This window comes from Diabrotica undecimpunctata, chromosome 3, assembly GCF_040954645.1.
Source record: "Diabrotica undecimpunctata isolate CICGRU chromosome 3, icDiaUnde3, whole genome shotgun sequence".
Taxonomy (NCBI): Eukaryota; Metazoa; Arthropoda; class Insecta; order Coleoptera; family Chrysomelidae; genus Diabrotica; species Diabrotica undecimpunctata.
Window position 1 is genome coordinate 139,868,575 of NC_092805.1, and position 17,040 is coordinate 139,885,614.

The 17,040-nt window shown below is 31.4% G+C and overlaps 2 protein-coding genes across 2 annotated transcripts in view; one reads left to right on the plus strand and one right to left on the minus strand.

Moving 5' to 3' along the window:
• The window catches only part of LOC140437476 (uncharacterized), a 411,556-nt gene that overhangs the window by 365,367 nt on the left and 29,149 nt on the right, over positions 1-17,040 (minus strand). The window lies entirely within an intron of this gene.
• On the plus strand, positions 27-13,376 carry LOC140437477 (cathepsin L-like proteinase). Its single transcript, XM_072527027.1, has 5 exons — positions 27-104; positions 4,474-4,561; positions 5,481-5,810; positions 6,432-6,717; positions 13,015-13,376. The coding sequence occupies exons 2-5, from the start codon at positions 4,484-4,486 to the stop codon at positions 13,278-13,280; spliced, it is 960 nt and encodes a 319-aa protein (XP_072383128.1). The 5' UTR covers positions 27-104; positions 4,474-4,483; the 3' UTR covers positions 13,281-13,376.

Here is a 17,040-nt window from a genome sequence, read left to right on the forward strand (position 1 = left end):
TTTTTGAGATAAAATTATTTGTACAGATAAGATATAGTTTTGTTTTTTAGTATCAGCTGTAGACGAACATTCTCTTGATTAAATTTGGAAAAGTTTGTGCTGAGGTAGGTAATATATTTTTTCTTTTTCGGTGTAAATCCAAGGTTTATTTATATTTGTTTTAACTTGAATTTTCTGAATTCTATATAATTTTATTTTTTAAAAGCCTTTTGTATTTATTTTTATTATTTCTATGGAACGGAAAATTTGTTTTTTGGATCAGCAGGGTACCTTTCTTTATGCATCGAAAGGTGGATAGTTAGAAACTATTCTATCTTATGTAAAATTTTTCGCTGAATACTCGAAGCACACTATAATACTAAATTTCAATAAACGATGCAGGGCGTGTAAACAACGATAAAATTGTATTTTAATTGTTAAAGATGTTTCAAATTTATCTACTCGTTCCTATAGTAATAGTATATTATTAAGATCACCTAATCAATTTTTTTTCCGATTATTAGTTTTTATTGCACAGTATATAAATTATTGTAATTACTGAATACATAGTTAAAAAAAATAATCATATTAATAAAATAACCATCTCTACTATGTCGGAAAAATTGCTAGTCGAGTTCGTCGGTAACTAACAGAGGACCTTCGTCGGACCAGATTTAATATTTTGGTATTGAAGTGTTTTATTTTGAATCTATTTGTCACTAATCACGATTTAGTAATATTTTTGTCGTTTTTAAGTATTTATTTTTATCTGTATAACGACTTTAAACTATATAAGTGATTACTGTTATTGAAAACAAAAATGTCGTCCACTGATTTTGCTGATGAATTAATTGAAAATACATGGAGTCCTTCTGGAAAAAGAACTACTTAAAGTCCTCTTAGCGGTTAAGTAAAATAAATAATTTTAAATCTATTTAAATAGAAAACAATAGAAAGTCCCAGGTTAGTGGTTGGAGATATTTAAAAAAAAATTGGCGAGTTAAGTTGGATTTTGTGATCGAAGTGTATTTACGGTTATAAAGGAATTTTTTTCCACAGAAGAATGTGGAAAATACCAAGGACAGAAAGATTAACAAATCAAGATGTTCTGCTTAAGATGGGGAAGGAATGCGAAGTCATAAAAACCATACAAACGAATAAACTGGAATATCTGGGCCACATTAGGAGAGGAGAAAAGTACTCTCTGCTTAGACTCAAAGAAAAATCTCGGGAAAGAGAAATGTGGGACGTAGGAGGATTTCCTGTTTGCGAAATTTAAGGGAGTGGTATGGGTGCAGTTCAATACAGTTGTTCAGAGCTGCAGCCAACAAAGTAAAGATTGCTGTGATGGTAGCCAACCTCCGATAGGAGACGGTACTGCAAGAAGAAGAAGGAAATTTTTAAATACCAATCGTGGATACGGTTTTAAACAAGGTGAAACGTTCTTTTATTAGACACAGACGACATTGTGTTGTAACGATGAGAATACTTTTAAATACGTATTTTTAGAGCAGAGAAGCGCAAAATTTATTATCTGGATAAAACATGGTTGAACGCTGGGCATACTATATCTAAAATATAAGTAAGGACTACAGTCAAATCATCTAAACAAGCTTTTTTAAGTGGGTTGACAATGGTATTAAAAAATCCTGTAAGCAGTTTATTACATTCACAATTTTAAAGCTCCCACAACTTAAAAATATTTTAAATTTTTAGGATAAGCTAAAAGACTTATTAGAAAGATTATTTGTCAAATTAGCAACGAGAATGGGTTTCTTAAATAAGTCTGGTGATTACCATGAAAAGAAGGTCAGATCGAGATCAATTTTTTGGAAATTGGTGAAAATTTTTAATGTCTTACCAATATTGAAGACAAATCTATCATTGTTCTTGACAACGTACCGTATAGTTCTCGTAAAATAGAGAAAATAGCAACAAAAGCATTTAAGCACTTACAGTACGTACAGCTTCTTTAAATTGTAAAAACAGCCAAATTTTTATGATAAATACGTAATTCATGAATTGAAAAACATCCAGAATAAACTGTTATTGAGACTTTCTCAATATCACTGTAAGTTAAACCCTCTGGACTTATCTGGGCAAATATTAAAACTAATACTGCAGAAAAAAAAAACACCTTTAAATTTTTAGATGCCATATATCTATTTTATAATTCAATTTCATTAATTAAACCAGAAATATGAACGAACCGCATTTTACATGTTCAAGGAAAAGGAAATGTGGCGACTAAAAAATATAATTGAAACACATTTTAAACCACTTGATGATAGTGACATATTATCCAGTACATCAGCATGCAACCGTTTTGCAATATTTAAACTTTTTGGAATCGTACAAGCAACTATATTAACAATTATAATTATTATTATAAATCCGAAAATTTCCGAAGTGGAAATTGAAACGTCAATAAACGTATTTTAACCTTTAATTGTGGCTTATTCCCATTTAAATATAAATTAATTTAAAATGCCACAAGAAAATAGCTTCAGAACAAAATTAAAAATAAAACTTATATTTTTTAAAAACACCCTGTATATAAAATTTGTTTGCTGTTTATGATATAAAAAAATAATTTTTTGGTTTTTTCGTCCTGTATAATATTGTGGACAATCAACTTAAAACAATCTGTACTATTCTGAAGCTATTTTTTTGTGGCATTTAATTACTATAATGCTATAATGTGGCAAGTAATTACTATTTAAATGGGTATAAGCCACAATTAAAAGTTAAAGTACGTAATTATCAATTTACTTATGTTTGTATTTTGAGAACGATTTCCAAAGTGGAATTTAAAACCTTAATAAACGCACTTTAACCTTTAATTGTGGCTTATTCCCATTTAAATGGTAATTACTTAAAACAATCAGGTTCTTTGTCTCGGATTTTTGTAAAATGAAAATATAAATTTCGTATTTTGCAAGATAGTACTTCTGGCCAAATGAAAAGATAATTTTAAATGCGGTCCTATTAGAGGAAAACACCTGCTAATGTTTATGTCCCCTGCATGGCTTATTAAAATTTAGAGCAATTCACTCTTCCTTCTTTATGTGCCGTTTTCTACCGAAGGTTGGCGAACATCAAACGATAGGTTTCTCTGTTTTGTGCCGCATGTATTATGTTCGCAGCTTCTGGTATTTGAAACCATTCTCTCTAGTTTCTCAGCCAGGATTTCTTCTTTCTGTCCAAACCTACCTTCAATCTTGCCTTCCACGATAAGCTGTAACAGACTGTACTTATCATTACGGAACACATGGCCCAGGTGTGACGCTTTCCTCCTTTTAACAGTTGTTAACAATTCCACCTCTTTACCCATTCGTCTTAATACCTCTGTGTTGGTCACTCTGTCTGTCCAAGGTATTCTCAGTATGCGTCGATACAGCCACATTTCTAGAGCCGCTAACTTCTTTATAGTTGCTGCTGTTAACGTCCACAATCAACTCCGTAAAGTAGCGTAGAGAGTACGTAGCATTTCGTAGCGCGCCATCGGAGGTTAACGCTTAGGTGGCGGTTGCTTAAGAGCTTTCTTATTTTGATACATTTGGATTTGGAAATTCACTCCAGAGGTCAAAAAACTCTTTTAATTATATACTAGTTCGCTGCAAAGACCATATACTAGTTCGCTCTCGTAGTTTGGCAGAGTAAGTATCTATCTACTAAGTTAGAATACTGCCAAATATAAACATTTTCATTCAAACAGAAAGTACCCTGCTATCAGACTATTAGTAGTATTAAATGTTTTTGTTATTTTTGTTACACGAGTTTACTTAATGTTACTGGTTGTCGCTATTATAACAAAACTAACAATTCTGCAGGTTATGATTAAAGATTTAAACAGACAGAAAAATAAATCTTACCGGAAATGAATGAAAATGTACAATTTTATGCCACAGAAACCCACACTTTTGTTTAAATAAAAGAACTGCAACATTTGAGATAAGTAAATATAAAATGATTGTAAAATTATTAGCCACTCATTTATGACATTTGTTGAATATTATTAGCTATGTCACAAAAAATTCTGCGATCAATAATTTTCAAATAGCGTATAGTTTTTATTAACAATGAGTTTTTAACGAAACAGTGTATAACTTGGGATAAATGGACAAACTCTATGCTGTTCTTTAAAGATAAAGACAAATCATAGTTATCATTACTTATCAAAAATCAATTAAGAACAAGCCAAGGCAGTGCTGGAAAGATATTATAGACGAGAACGAAAGTGGGACGAGTTAACAAACTTGAAATATTGATAATGCCGGGAAACAATAAAATGATTAGAATACCAATAGAAGAAAATAAACAAATCTTATAAAAAATATTTATTTTATTTTTATGTATTAAATATATAAAATAGGTATGTAAGAATAATAGTGCAAATTACATAAAATTTTGATATATAAAATTTAAAAACAAAAAATATTTATTTCTTCCTATCTATTTTCAACATTATTGTTAATTATTATTGTTTTACAGCGAAAACAAAATGAAATCAATAATATTTGTTACTTTACTGATTGTTGTACAGAGTCTTGCTAATGAAGGGAGATGGCAGCAGTTTAAAGTAAGTTTATTATAAAAAGATACTTTAATATGTTAAATAAATTATGTTAAGACTTTTTTTTATAATACAACTAGCTGACCCGGTTACGCGTAACTGTGACTCGTTTTTTTTTTGTACGAATAATATTATGATTAAATTGTAAGCTGATCCTATTTACTTGTGGAATTATCTGCTTTTTTAGTCCGATAGAACCTATACTTTTCGCGTGATGGTTTCTCAGCTCACTTTGGTGAATCAGCTTGTCATTTTATTAAGAATACTTATGAAAACTAATGGATCGAAAGAAATGGTCCAAACAATTAACCCCCAAAGTTCTTCAGATTTTACCCTTTGTAATTTTTGTACTTGACATTACTTAAAATCGTTTCTTCATGCTGTTTCAATAAAATTTTATCACCAAATTTGGTACCGGCAAACCTGTAGCACAATAAAGCAGCTTCAGTAGACAAGCAGCTTGAGAAGTTTCGATATGGTTTTGTGAAAGAGACCTGGATATACTGGCGTATAGAATGTTTTAGAGCTTGTATACAATATTTTGGCCAAAGTATGAGGTCTTGTATACTACGTAATCGAAAATAAACAGCAAGGCAATTATCTTCGATATGACTAGTGTAGAAAAGACTGCTTCTAGAAAAAAAAGAAAAAATCATATTTAATTTTCGTAGAAATTTGCATTAGTGATGACTTATCATACTTTTTGAGTTCTTTAGAAATTTTAAATTCAGGTTGTGATTTCCTATATTTTTTACTGGTAGTTAACTTTATTATAATTGCACTATTATACCAAGATTTTAATATTTATTGAAATCAGGGTTAAAAGAAAATATCAATGGTTTAAAAAATGATATAAAATTATTAAATATTTTTAAAACGTAAAAACTGTTTGTATTGTTAATATCCCTTTATATTGTTATTTTAGAAATTATATAATAAAAATTATGATACTACGAAAGAAAATTACCGATTCAACATATTTATTAATAACCTAAAAAGAATTGAAGAACACAATAATCGCTACCAAAATGGTGAAGTAGAATACACCTTAGGCATCAATCAGTTTGCTGACCTTACTGCAGAAGAGTTTATTTCCAGAATTACAAACCCAATTTCTGATACGTTAACCACAACTAGTAACACTGTAGAGATTACAGATGACGTTCCAGATGAAATAGATTGGCGCGAAAAAGGAGCAGTAGTAGGAGTGAAAAACCAACTAGAAGGTTGCAAATCGAGCTGGGCTTTTACTGCGGTAAGACTCTATTGGATTATTATTATTTATAAAATTTTACATATTCTTCCCATAAATGTCTATAAATTTTTTATATGTGCTGTAGAAAAAAAAATATTTACCTTGTGTCATGTTTCTCCAAACATACACACAATTTTTTGTGCAATCGGTTGCATTTTGTTAAAAAAGTTCTTTTTGTCTAAATCTACAAGTTTTTTAAAAGTTATTATTAACTGCTTGGCCCTTAGGTTGATCGAAAACTACGATAAATTATAACGATAACGACTCCAGCCGACTCCTAGTGGTATATCACATGGTCGCTGCGAGGATTCTCATTGTCCAAGAGGACATTGCTGATTTTGGTTATAAATTGTTCATAGATTTTGATTTTTAGGCTAAATTTATATGCTACTTTATAAGCGGTTAATGCCATTTTTGATTCTTTTCTCTTTATTTTTGTATAGTGTTTTAAAATACAAACAATTTGATGTAGCTGACTCAATTTTTCGATTTTTCGATAACGGTCTTAATCGTAACACCAATAAACTCCTAAGCATCCATGACATTTTATTTATAATATAAACTATTATTATAAATCTATATTAAATATAAATATTATTATTCAATTTTAAAATATTTTAGACTGGGGTTATTGAAGGACAAATAGCTATTCAGAACAAACAAAACATCTCTCTAAGTGAGCAACAATTAATAGACTGTTCTACCGAATACCATTATAACCGTGGATGTCGAGACGGAAATTCAGATTATGCTCTGTTGTTTATTCATGACCATGGAATATGTTCTGAAAGTGACTATCCCTATACAGCTACAGAAGGTTCGTGTCAAAACTGTTCTCTAGTACTGGAGTCAGTAGCATACCCAACCAGTGTGCTGGAAAACGAAATTTCACTGAAGCAAATTGTAGGTATGTAGTCACAAAATACTATGTACAGATACCTTAAGAATACAGTTTACTGATGTAATATTATGTTTTACTAAATTTTTACAGGATTCTCGACATCTATTCTTTACTTATTTTAGTTTATACAAGTTTAAATATGCAGTTTCCTTTTGTTTTGTTTGTTTTCTTCTTTTAATACCCTGTTTACTGATTCATATTTTATATTTCATTATAGTGCATCAAAAAAAGTACAAAATCATCTAGACCTATTACAAAACTGGCTTAAGCAATGAAACATCAATTTAAATGCCAGCAAATCAGTACAAATTACTTTTACAACAAGCAGATCTCCACAAGTTTCTATCAATAATACTCTCATTCCCATAAAACCAGTTGTCAAATACTTTGGATTACATCTGGATAAAAACTCACATGAAAAACGCACATTTGAAACGCACACTGAATGGAAAGAACTAAAACTTAAACTAAAAAATATAAACTTTAACCTTTTGTTAAAAATATTTAACAAAAGGTCTTAGTTATCTCTTGAAAATAAACTGCTTCTGTTTAAAGCTCTACTGATGTGTACTTATGCGTACGGAATAGAACTACGGTACTGCAGTAAACCTTCAAATACAAAGATACTTCAAACATTCCAATACAAAATACTCCGTACGATAAGTACAGCGCATTGCTATGTTTCTAACCAAACATTTTAAAATGATCTGGACATCCTACTAATCAAGGACATATTAAAGAAATATTTAATAAAATACAAATATTACTACTGTTCAAAACACCATGCTGATAAATATTTTATTTACCCAATCATTTTTCGAAAAAAGACGGAGGAGATGACCAGAAGATCTACGCAATAATACTTAGACGGTACCCAACTTACGTTAATGTACTACATAACAGATCATTTACTTATTCCTCTGTGTAAAGTGTAGATTGTAAATACGCAATTTAACAATAAAGTTAAATTATAGTGCATACCATATTATTAAAATTTTTATTATGTCTAATAATATGTCTATCCCAAAGTCTCCGTCCATTTTTTTGATACATTTCATTGTCAATCAACTAGAACTATTTCTTTCTATGTGGTTGTGCTTACTGAAAATAAGAATCTTGTTACTTACGTTCTCCAGCACCTTTAATTTCCGGGAGTTTTTTTCTTTACTTTTAGGTTTTTTCTGGATCTTGTCCTCTTGTCAGATATTCGATTTTGTGTATATTTTGTTTTTATTTCTAGTCCATTTTCGACGTAATCTTGATTGAATTTTCGGATCCTAATATGATATGATATATGCATATTTTCTACTTCTTGTGCAGTTAGAACTTGGCTATTTGTGAATCTTATTGTAAATAAAAAAAAGGTATCTATGAATGGGACACAGTTCAGCTCCTGATTTTTTTTACGGTTTTAGAATGGGTTCTAGAGCGTCGAAGAGGTTTTTTTAAGAATTTTGGTTTTACTCAATAAGACTTTTATGGTCTTTAATCTTCAAGTCTTTTTATTTGGTTTTTCTTAGTGGTTTTATTAGTAACCCCATTTGTAAAGAAAAACATGATTATCCCGAAAATTTTTTTATTTCACTTAATATGAAATTCTTTCCCTTTTATCTCAACATAGCGATTCCATATGCCGCATATGCCACATTCGAATAATACGATTCGGGAAGCTTCTGAAAAATAAGCGTTTGTTTCGTCAATTGTATCTCTTCGTAGCATCTGAATTTTAATTTAGGAGAATAAGATGGATGAAAAGCAAATCCAAGCAAAATTTAACATTTATATCTTCTGCATATGGAGCCACTTTCCACTAATCTTTTGCTTTGACTTGTCCAATGATGCACAATAATATTTGTTATTGACAGTTTTATAGGTCAAACTGGCAACAGGTATATGTTTTTAAAAACTTGATAGTGTGCAATTTTTTTATTAAAGTAAGCTAAGTACTTTCAGCATGTCACATGCCATCTTTAAAGCTTTTTATAAAGAAAAATATCTAACTATTATTAACACAACACTTATATTATTTACAAAGACTAAAAAACTTACTTCTTATACGAGGTTATAAATACCTCAAGTAAATGTAATTGCCAACATAAAAAATATGAAAAGACACATTAAAAAGACCAGAGCCTTTGTTATAGGGATTTTTGAAAACCCTTTTTTAAATAATCACATTTAATAGTGCTTATTAGACCAATGGCTGCCTGGTTAAACCACGAGGACAGTCGAGCATTGGAATATCACGAAGGTAGAAGCAAACCTAAGCCACCTCTGTCAACAAATTAAAATTGAAAATGACGAAGTTGTCATATGTATAATAAACTTTTGAAGTTAAGTTTTAAAAGTAAAGATTTAAATATCCAAAAATTATCAACAATCAATTAAATCAATAAATTTTGACCAATTCTAAAAGAAAATTGTAAAAAAATAGAATCAGAAGACGTCTTATTTGCTAATTTTGGAACTGCACTTTATTAAGGGTGATGATAAATTTAATCATGGTTAGATAAGTGGGTATATACTTGAACAAATACCAAAAAAACTTACTCCCCGAATAACTTGTACATAAAATTAATGCATAAACAATTAAATTATAGGATAATGATCAACTAAAATAATAGTTAGGACTAAATAAATTTGTTAAAAATAGGATCAAATTTGCAACTTTAATTAATCTGAGTATTAACACAGCTTTGAGGATTTCTTTTTAGTTCTCTACTGATTTGTAGGTCTTCCAATAAGTTCGTTTTTGTATAGTTGTTAATAGGAATGTTGTGTAGGATCCTACTATCTCATTGGGGTCAAAAAGTGTAATTAGTCTATTGCAAATGATGACGGAAGCTAGATTTATCAATATTTGGCAAGTGTTCTTTAATCCGTATTTTTAACGGTCTCACAGTTCTCCCTACATAAGTAACTGGACATTCTCCGCAGAACAACATAATTGACACATTTTGATAATTTGTTAATTTTATCTTTATTGTGTGAGAGAATAGATTTAATATTTTTACATTTAAAGGCTAGTTGTGTTTGAAATTCTATTTAAGATTTTGGCTATATTTTTTGACGGATATTCTATATGTGATATTGATCTATACAAAACTTCTGAATTAGAGTTATTAGGGGCAGAGTTGTAAGCTAGAGATATATTCCTTTTATGCCAATTATGTCAATTATGCCTTTTATGCTTTTATGTCAATATGTTATCTACCAATGTAGCAGGGTAATAACAAGTATGAATACTATAAGTACTGGATTGTTGAAATTATACGTAGTTTAGAACTAGTATAAAAAAATTGAGAAAGTTACAGAATACAACAAGCGATTGATATTAATATTTGTAGACTTTGAGAAAGTCTTTGACTCAGTCCAGCATACCTCCAGGTTAAGAGTTCTTACAGAGTGCAGTATTGATCATAGCTACACAACTCTTCTTCGGAACATATATAATAGCGCAACAGCTGCAGTTAGAATGTATTATGGCAACACAAATACATTTCCCTTCGAGAGGGGTATTAGGCAAGGAGATACCATATCTCCTAAGCTATTCACCGCTTTGTTGCAGAGTGCTATGAGAAACAATAATTGGGAGAATATTGGAGTCAACATAAATGGAGAATTTCTGAACAACTTGAGATTTGCAGACGACATAGTCCTTATTGCAGACCGGGAAGATTATGCCTGCCAGCTTCTTCAAGACCTTCAGAGCTCATGTACACGAGTTGAACTTAAAATTAATTTCTCCAAAACACAATATATGACCAAACTAGTACTGGCGAAAAACATCTCAACTAACGGCACGCAAATTGAACAGGTGTATAGTTATAAATATCTGGACCATGAGATTAAATTACGAAGAGATAATCAAACAACGGAGCTAAACAATAGGACTGGCATCGGCGGCTTACGGAAAACTCAGAGAAGTCTTTAGATCAGATATTCCCAGTGCTTGAAAAGGAAGGTCTTTGATCAATGTGTACTCCCAGTTCTAACGTATGGAGCAGAAACATTGACCTTTACCAGAAAATTAATCAATAAAATACAAGTGGCACAGAGAGCGATGGAGAAGTCAATGCTGAATATATCCCTTAAATACAGAGTATCAAATACAATAATTAGGAGAAAAACTGGTGTTACTGACGCAGTTCAAAGGATTACAACATTGAAATGGAATGGGTGGGGCATGTTGCCAGATTAAAATATGAAAGGTGGACGAAGAAAATTCTGGAATCGAGACCTAGACACGATGCTTATCGTAATCGAGGACGTCCTCCAACAAGGTGGTCAGATGACATCAAGCGCATTCAGCACAATTGGATTCAGGGTGCTCAAGATGGAATGCATTGGAAAAATTTACGGGAGGCCTATGTCCAGCAGTGGACTCAAAACGACTGATGATGAGTAAAGTTTTAACTTTGTATTCTAGGGAAGGACATTGTTGGACAATTGAGTAGATGTTTCTGGGTATTGGTTAATAGTATAACTGATGAATAACACTAGTTATTTACGTTCCACGTGTATAAAGTTTTTATTGTCGAAAAACATAATTTGGTACGCCATCACTTCTGTCTTAAACATCTAATTATACACACACTCAAAAATGTTTTGCATAATGGAATATTTTCAAAATTATCCACCAAATCTGGTGAAATCTATTTTTTTTTTTCAAAATACTTTATTATATATATATATATATATATATATATATATATATATATATATATATATAAAATTGTATGTTTTGAAAAAAACAATAAACAAAATTTAAACGATTAACAATTTATTATTATTATTTTTAATATGTATTAGGTATAAATATATATTTTTTTAAATAAGTACAGATATAGAAACTAATACTTAATATGCCGTATTTCCACCTCTTGCATTAATGCAAGACTGACTGCGATGTCCCATGCTTCTTATAAGTGTATTAATGTAGTTCTGGTCCATCGTGCCCTATTCTTCAATCACTGCTATTCTAAGAGCTTGTAGTGCCCTTGGGGGTAGCTGCCGGGATTAAATTTTTCTTTTGAGCATATCCCATCAGTGCTCAATGGGATTGAGGTCAGGTGGGCAAGGTGGCCATTGTAATCTGACGATATCTTCTGTCTCTAAAAAATCTGCCACATGTCTCGTACCATGGGGAGGTGCAATGTCGTTCATACAAATAAATTCTGGACCATCAGCTTCTCGCCACAAGCGTACAACAGGCCTAAGAATGGCATCAACATACATTTGTCCATTCATGTTACCATCAATAGGAATTAAGGGAGTTTTATTATTTAGCAAATGACGCCCCAAAACATTATGGAGCCAGCTTTATATGGGACTATTTGGACAGCTTGGTTAAGTCTATCCTGTCGATTTGGGTTTCTCCAAATCCTAATTCGGCGATTATCCGATAAAAGGCTAATTTTGGTTTCATCAGAAAATAACACGTTTCCCCATCTGTTGTCATGCTATTGTAAATGGTCATTGGTCCATTTCAGTCGAGTCCTTTTCTGCTATAACGTAAGCTTTGGTACAAACAATGGTCTTTTTGTAAATAAATTCGCCGAATGTAACCTGTTTCTAATAGTCTGATCGCAAATTACAATAGTATGAGCTTACTGGAGTTTTTTTCTAGTAGCTGGGGCAGTCATAGAGGGGTTTTTCCGGCAGTTAACGTTAAAAAGCGTTCTTGGACATTGGTAGTAATTTTGGGTCTTCCGCTTTCCGACGATCGCTAACAGAATTCATCTCTCGATATTTTTTCACAATCCGAGACACATCACTCTGATTAACTTCAACCCGGACAGTAACGTCGACTTGTGTGTGGCCTTCCTTAATCAAAGTAACGATTCTAGTTTTGTTGAACTCAGATATCACTTGTCTATTCATATTGTTCACTACAACTGATGAACGCAATATGCATAGTGAGAATCTTTGCGACGATTAAGAAACAAAATAAAAGCAATAAAATGCATTATTTTAGTAGACAAAAAAAAATCAGTGCAAAAAATTTCAAATGAGAAACGTTCAGTGGCGTTACAGATAATATGCAAAACATTTTTGAGTGTCTGTATTTGACTGCGAGATTATACTTACTTTGATAATATTTTTAGCAAGATAATAAATTTTATTAATAAAGTAAACATTGGTTAAATTATAATTTTGGTTGTTTTTAAGCAATATTTATTAAACACCCTTAAAGTATAATATTCCGTGGTTAACTTATAAAAGTTGATTAAAATATTTGCGTACAATATTTTCAACAATTATTTATAAATTATCATATTGTTACTTAATTATTTATTTCAGGAACTGTAGGCCCAGTTGCGGTTGCTCTTTCTGTCAACGAAAATTGGCAATTGTATGAAGGTGGTATTTTCGATGATTCCACTTGCACCGGATATGCTATCAACTACTGGGCTTTGGCTGTCGGTTACGGTACTGATAATGGAACAGATTATTGGATAGTCAGAAACTCACTGGGTGAATCTTGGGGAGAAGATGGATACATAAGAATGATTCGTGGAAAAAAAGTTTGTAATATTAACCAACAACCTTGGTATGCATTATTGTAATATTTTAAAAGCTAGTAATAAATTTATGTAAATGGCATGGATATCCTGCCGAAACGTCGAAAAAAGTCAATAAATATATATAAGTATCATAGACAATCTTTTTTTTTAATCTAAGCCCAAGAAATTTTACTAAAGAATATTATATATTAATGTTCAAGAACAAAACTTAAATTATTATATGTATACATACATACTAGCGGACAAAAAATTTAGGTAGTAGTAGGTTTTGAGGTACCTAGTAATTTTTGGATTGTTTCAGTTTCTTAGTAGGCACTGATATATTGCTTTCCTAGAAATTATGATGTATCGTTTGTTGTTGTTATCTGTCAGCTTTTTTTTAATATCTGCATCCACTTTAGTGGAACCTTTACAGTTAATTGCGAATTTTTCAATTAAGTGTTTTTTTTTTTGTGTAAAAGCTATCTGTGGTACAGTGTATTGGTAATGGTGTATATCTAATGAGTTATAATGCCTTTAGACGGTCTTACTGTGGCAAGAATTATAGCATTGATACAAAATGGCTGCGGACAATGCGAAACTGTAAGAATTGTTAAAAGGAGTTTATGTGCAGTTCGAAATGTGTACCAAAGACGCGATCGGTTTCTGGTGTCCGCTAGTTTGCGACATAGAAGAGCCTGTGCGGTTTTCTTACGAAATCAACTTTAAGAGTTGAGAAATATAAATGTTAGTAAATGGACCGTTAGAAGAAGGCTTCGAACTGCTGGATTATCTTGCAGAAAGATGGCTAGAGGCCCACCATTACAACGGCATCGGATAGCAAGATTAATATTTGCCCAGACTCACCTCCATTGGAATAATGTAAATTGGAGCAACGTACTGTTTTTAGATAAGTCGCGTTTTTATCTCAATGGGCCAGTCGTCGGGTATGGAGAAAACTTAGAGAAAGGTATGCTGTGGCTTGTATTAATGAGTGACTCCAATTTGGCGGTATTTAGGTTATGGTATCGGCAGCAATTACTTAACAAGCACGCACGTAGTTAGTCTTCATACGAAAATAGCTCCCTTACGGATTACAGATACATTTCAGACGGTTTAGATAATCTTGTTATGCCTTTCATGACTATTATATGCGAAACTGTCATTTTCATGCAAGATAATGCTAGACCCCACACTGTTAGAGTTGTCAGAGAATATTTTGAGAAGGCATAAACCTTCTCCAAGAATTGCTCAGAAGCAACGAGAATTGTTATTGGAAGAATAGAATAACATCAACCAGAATGTAATTTAATTAAAAGTATGTCCCAATGCATACAGGCTGTAATTAATGCAAGATGGGACAATATACGCATATTCTATTGATATAGATTTTTCTTTTAATAATATTTAGTTAATTTAATTAGTGATTTAAGAAAGAACGATCTGCATTAATTACGTTCTTTATTTCCTCCTGCATATCATCCATTCTACGAAAATCTTGCTTCTTGCTTGAGAAGGGTAACTGCTGAAAATCTCAGAAGATAAACTGAATTAAGAATTTTTTAGTAGGAACATTCTTTACCGATCTTATAGGCTTACCAAGGCTTTTTTTGGTATTTTTAACCGTCTATCTTTATTAGAATGAATGGAAAATTAACTAACCCACATTCAAAAGTAGACAAATATAATTTATTGATATATTTTATATATAACGTTTTTATTTTCTAGCATTTATATAAATTGTGGTAGTTCACTATTGTTTATATCCCCATTTTTCGACTTTAGTTTCCAAATAATTTGCCAACTAACTGTGAAACAGTGCATACCTTTTTGAATTTATGTATACCATTGTATTATTCATGGAACTAATGTAATGTGAGATAATTCTACTAGAAGCATTTATGAGATGTAATAAGAATATAGCAATAATGGAAATTCCGTATTTATTATATCTCCGTGAGTTTCTAGCGAAGTATGATACAATATGTTTTGTAATATTATAAGTGCTTTTAAGCAAGTATCTGAGATAGTTCTATTTTAGCGACAGAATATATCTACTATACTGCACAAACCTTATTTTCATTCGTCTGTTTATAATAGAATTTTATTTTATATTTTGCAAATATTATCTGGTAATAAAATTGTATTTCTATCTTATATCTCATATTATATATCAAATATGTACAACCACTTTAATTTTATTACTAAGTAGGAAAGCCTAGGAAAGTGTTTCAATCGGGAGGAAAGAAAAAATAAAAAATTATATAACGGTAAGTTCGATTTATATACATTGTTATATATACAAAAGCACGGAAGTTTATAGGTACACAAACATTTTCGAAGAGTTAGGAAACGAGTCCGCTAGATGCAAAACTCTGTATTTGCAAAAATTGTAAAAATTGAGTTTTAGCTGACAGTTATTTGTCACATGTTATAGCTATCTGCTGATGTAGAAATTTAGCAGCAAAGTAAGGTATTTACTAAGAAAAAGGCATTAGAAATCTTAGTAGAGATTACAGCAAAGTAAGGTATTTACTAAGAAAAAGGCATACGCAAAACTCTGTATTTGTCAGCCTATGCCAGTTGCATAACTGTGTAATTGCAAATGGCCAATCGCTTACATTATTTAAGTCACATGACACGTCTCATGTGCACATGTCAATTATTCCATCATTCGCCATTACCGGTTTCACTGTTTGTTATTTGAGTACTAAAAACACCAAGTTTATTGCAAATAATTAACATTATGGATCCTCATGTGCATATTAGACCTTGTGAAAAAGGAAAAGGGAGAAAACGAGTTGTACAAACAGAAAAATGGAAACGAAATGTAATGAAACTTAAGAGGTAAAAGGTGTCTACAATTAACTAGATAGGTTTGGGACTTATTGTCAATATTTTTAGGCATAAACCTAAGGATTTACCCGGTTTTCCCACCTGTAACCATACAAAGAAAGTGTATTGTTGTATAGATTTAAAGATACGAGACATTCAGCGTTTCCATAATAATCTGTATTCAAAAACTGACAAAATAAAACAAGATATTTTTTTGCTGAAATTTTGTGAAGGTCAAAAGCCCAAGAGATCAGGTACAAACCTACATGGAATTTCAATTAAATATTTTGTTGCTACAGTAGAGGGTGGACTTTTAAGAGTATGCAAGACAGCATTTTTCTTGGAATAACTCATTTAAGTTCTGAAAGAATAGAGCGTGTTGTAAGAACGTTTGTTATCTGGGGTGAAATACCAAGAGGGGGAGATACAACAAAAGGTAGATTTGATCCAATAAAATTATCTATCCAAACATTTATGGGGCGTTTAAACGGTGCAGAGTCATTATAATAGAGGACGATCGACTAGATTGTATTTACCATGTAATCTGAATTTTACAAAGCTTTACAGAATGTATTGTCAACGTCATCCACATCATTCCGTAAAGTTATCATATTTCCGAACATACGTTAATGAACACTACAACATATCATTCGGCACTCCCTTAGTAGATGCTTGTTCTGCGTGTCTTAGAGCGAAGGAAATTTTGAGAAAAGAAAATTCAGAAGAAGAAAAGTTAAAGGTTATAACAGAGCAGAGAGTTCATACGTTAAGAGCTAAAGCCTTTTATTCTTTGTTAAAAAATGAATCAAATCATAACATACAAATATTTTCTTTTGATTGTCAAAAAAATCTTTCTTTGCCAAAGCTTCCCGACCAGGCGGCTTATTTCTCACAGCAAATAAATTTTATAATTTCACCATCGTGGCTGGAAATTCGAAATCCCATCTTTCTTCTGCAAATGTGACGTCATATGTGTGGCTGGAGTTTG

Excerpts from the sequence above, each read along its gene's own strand:
- LOC140437477 (XM_072527027.1), top strand. The coding sequence starts at position 4,484 with ATGAAATCAATAATATTTGTTACTTTACTGATTGTTGTACAGAGTCTT. Across the intron at positions 5,811-6,431 it reads CGAGCTGGGCTTTTACTGCG|ACTGGGGTTATTGAAGGACA; the intron begins GTAAGACTCTAT and ends AAAATATTTTAG. Across the intron at positions 6,718-13,014 it reads TTCACTGAAGCAAATTGTAG|GAACTGTAGGCCCAGTTGCG; the intron begins GTATGTAGTCAC and ends TATTTATTTCAG.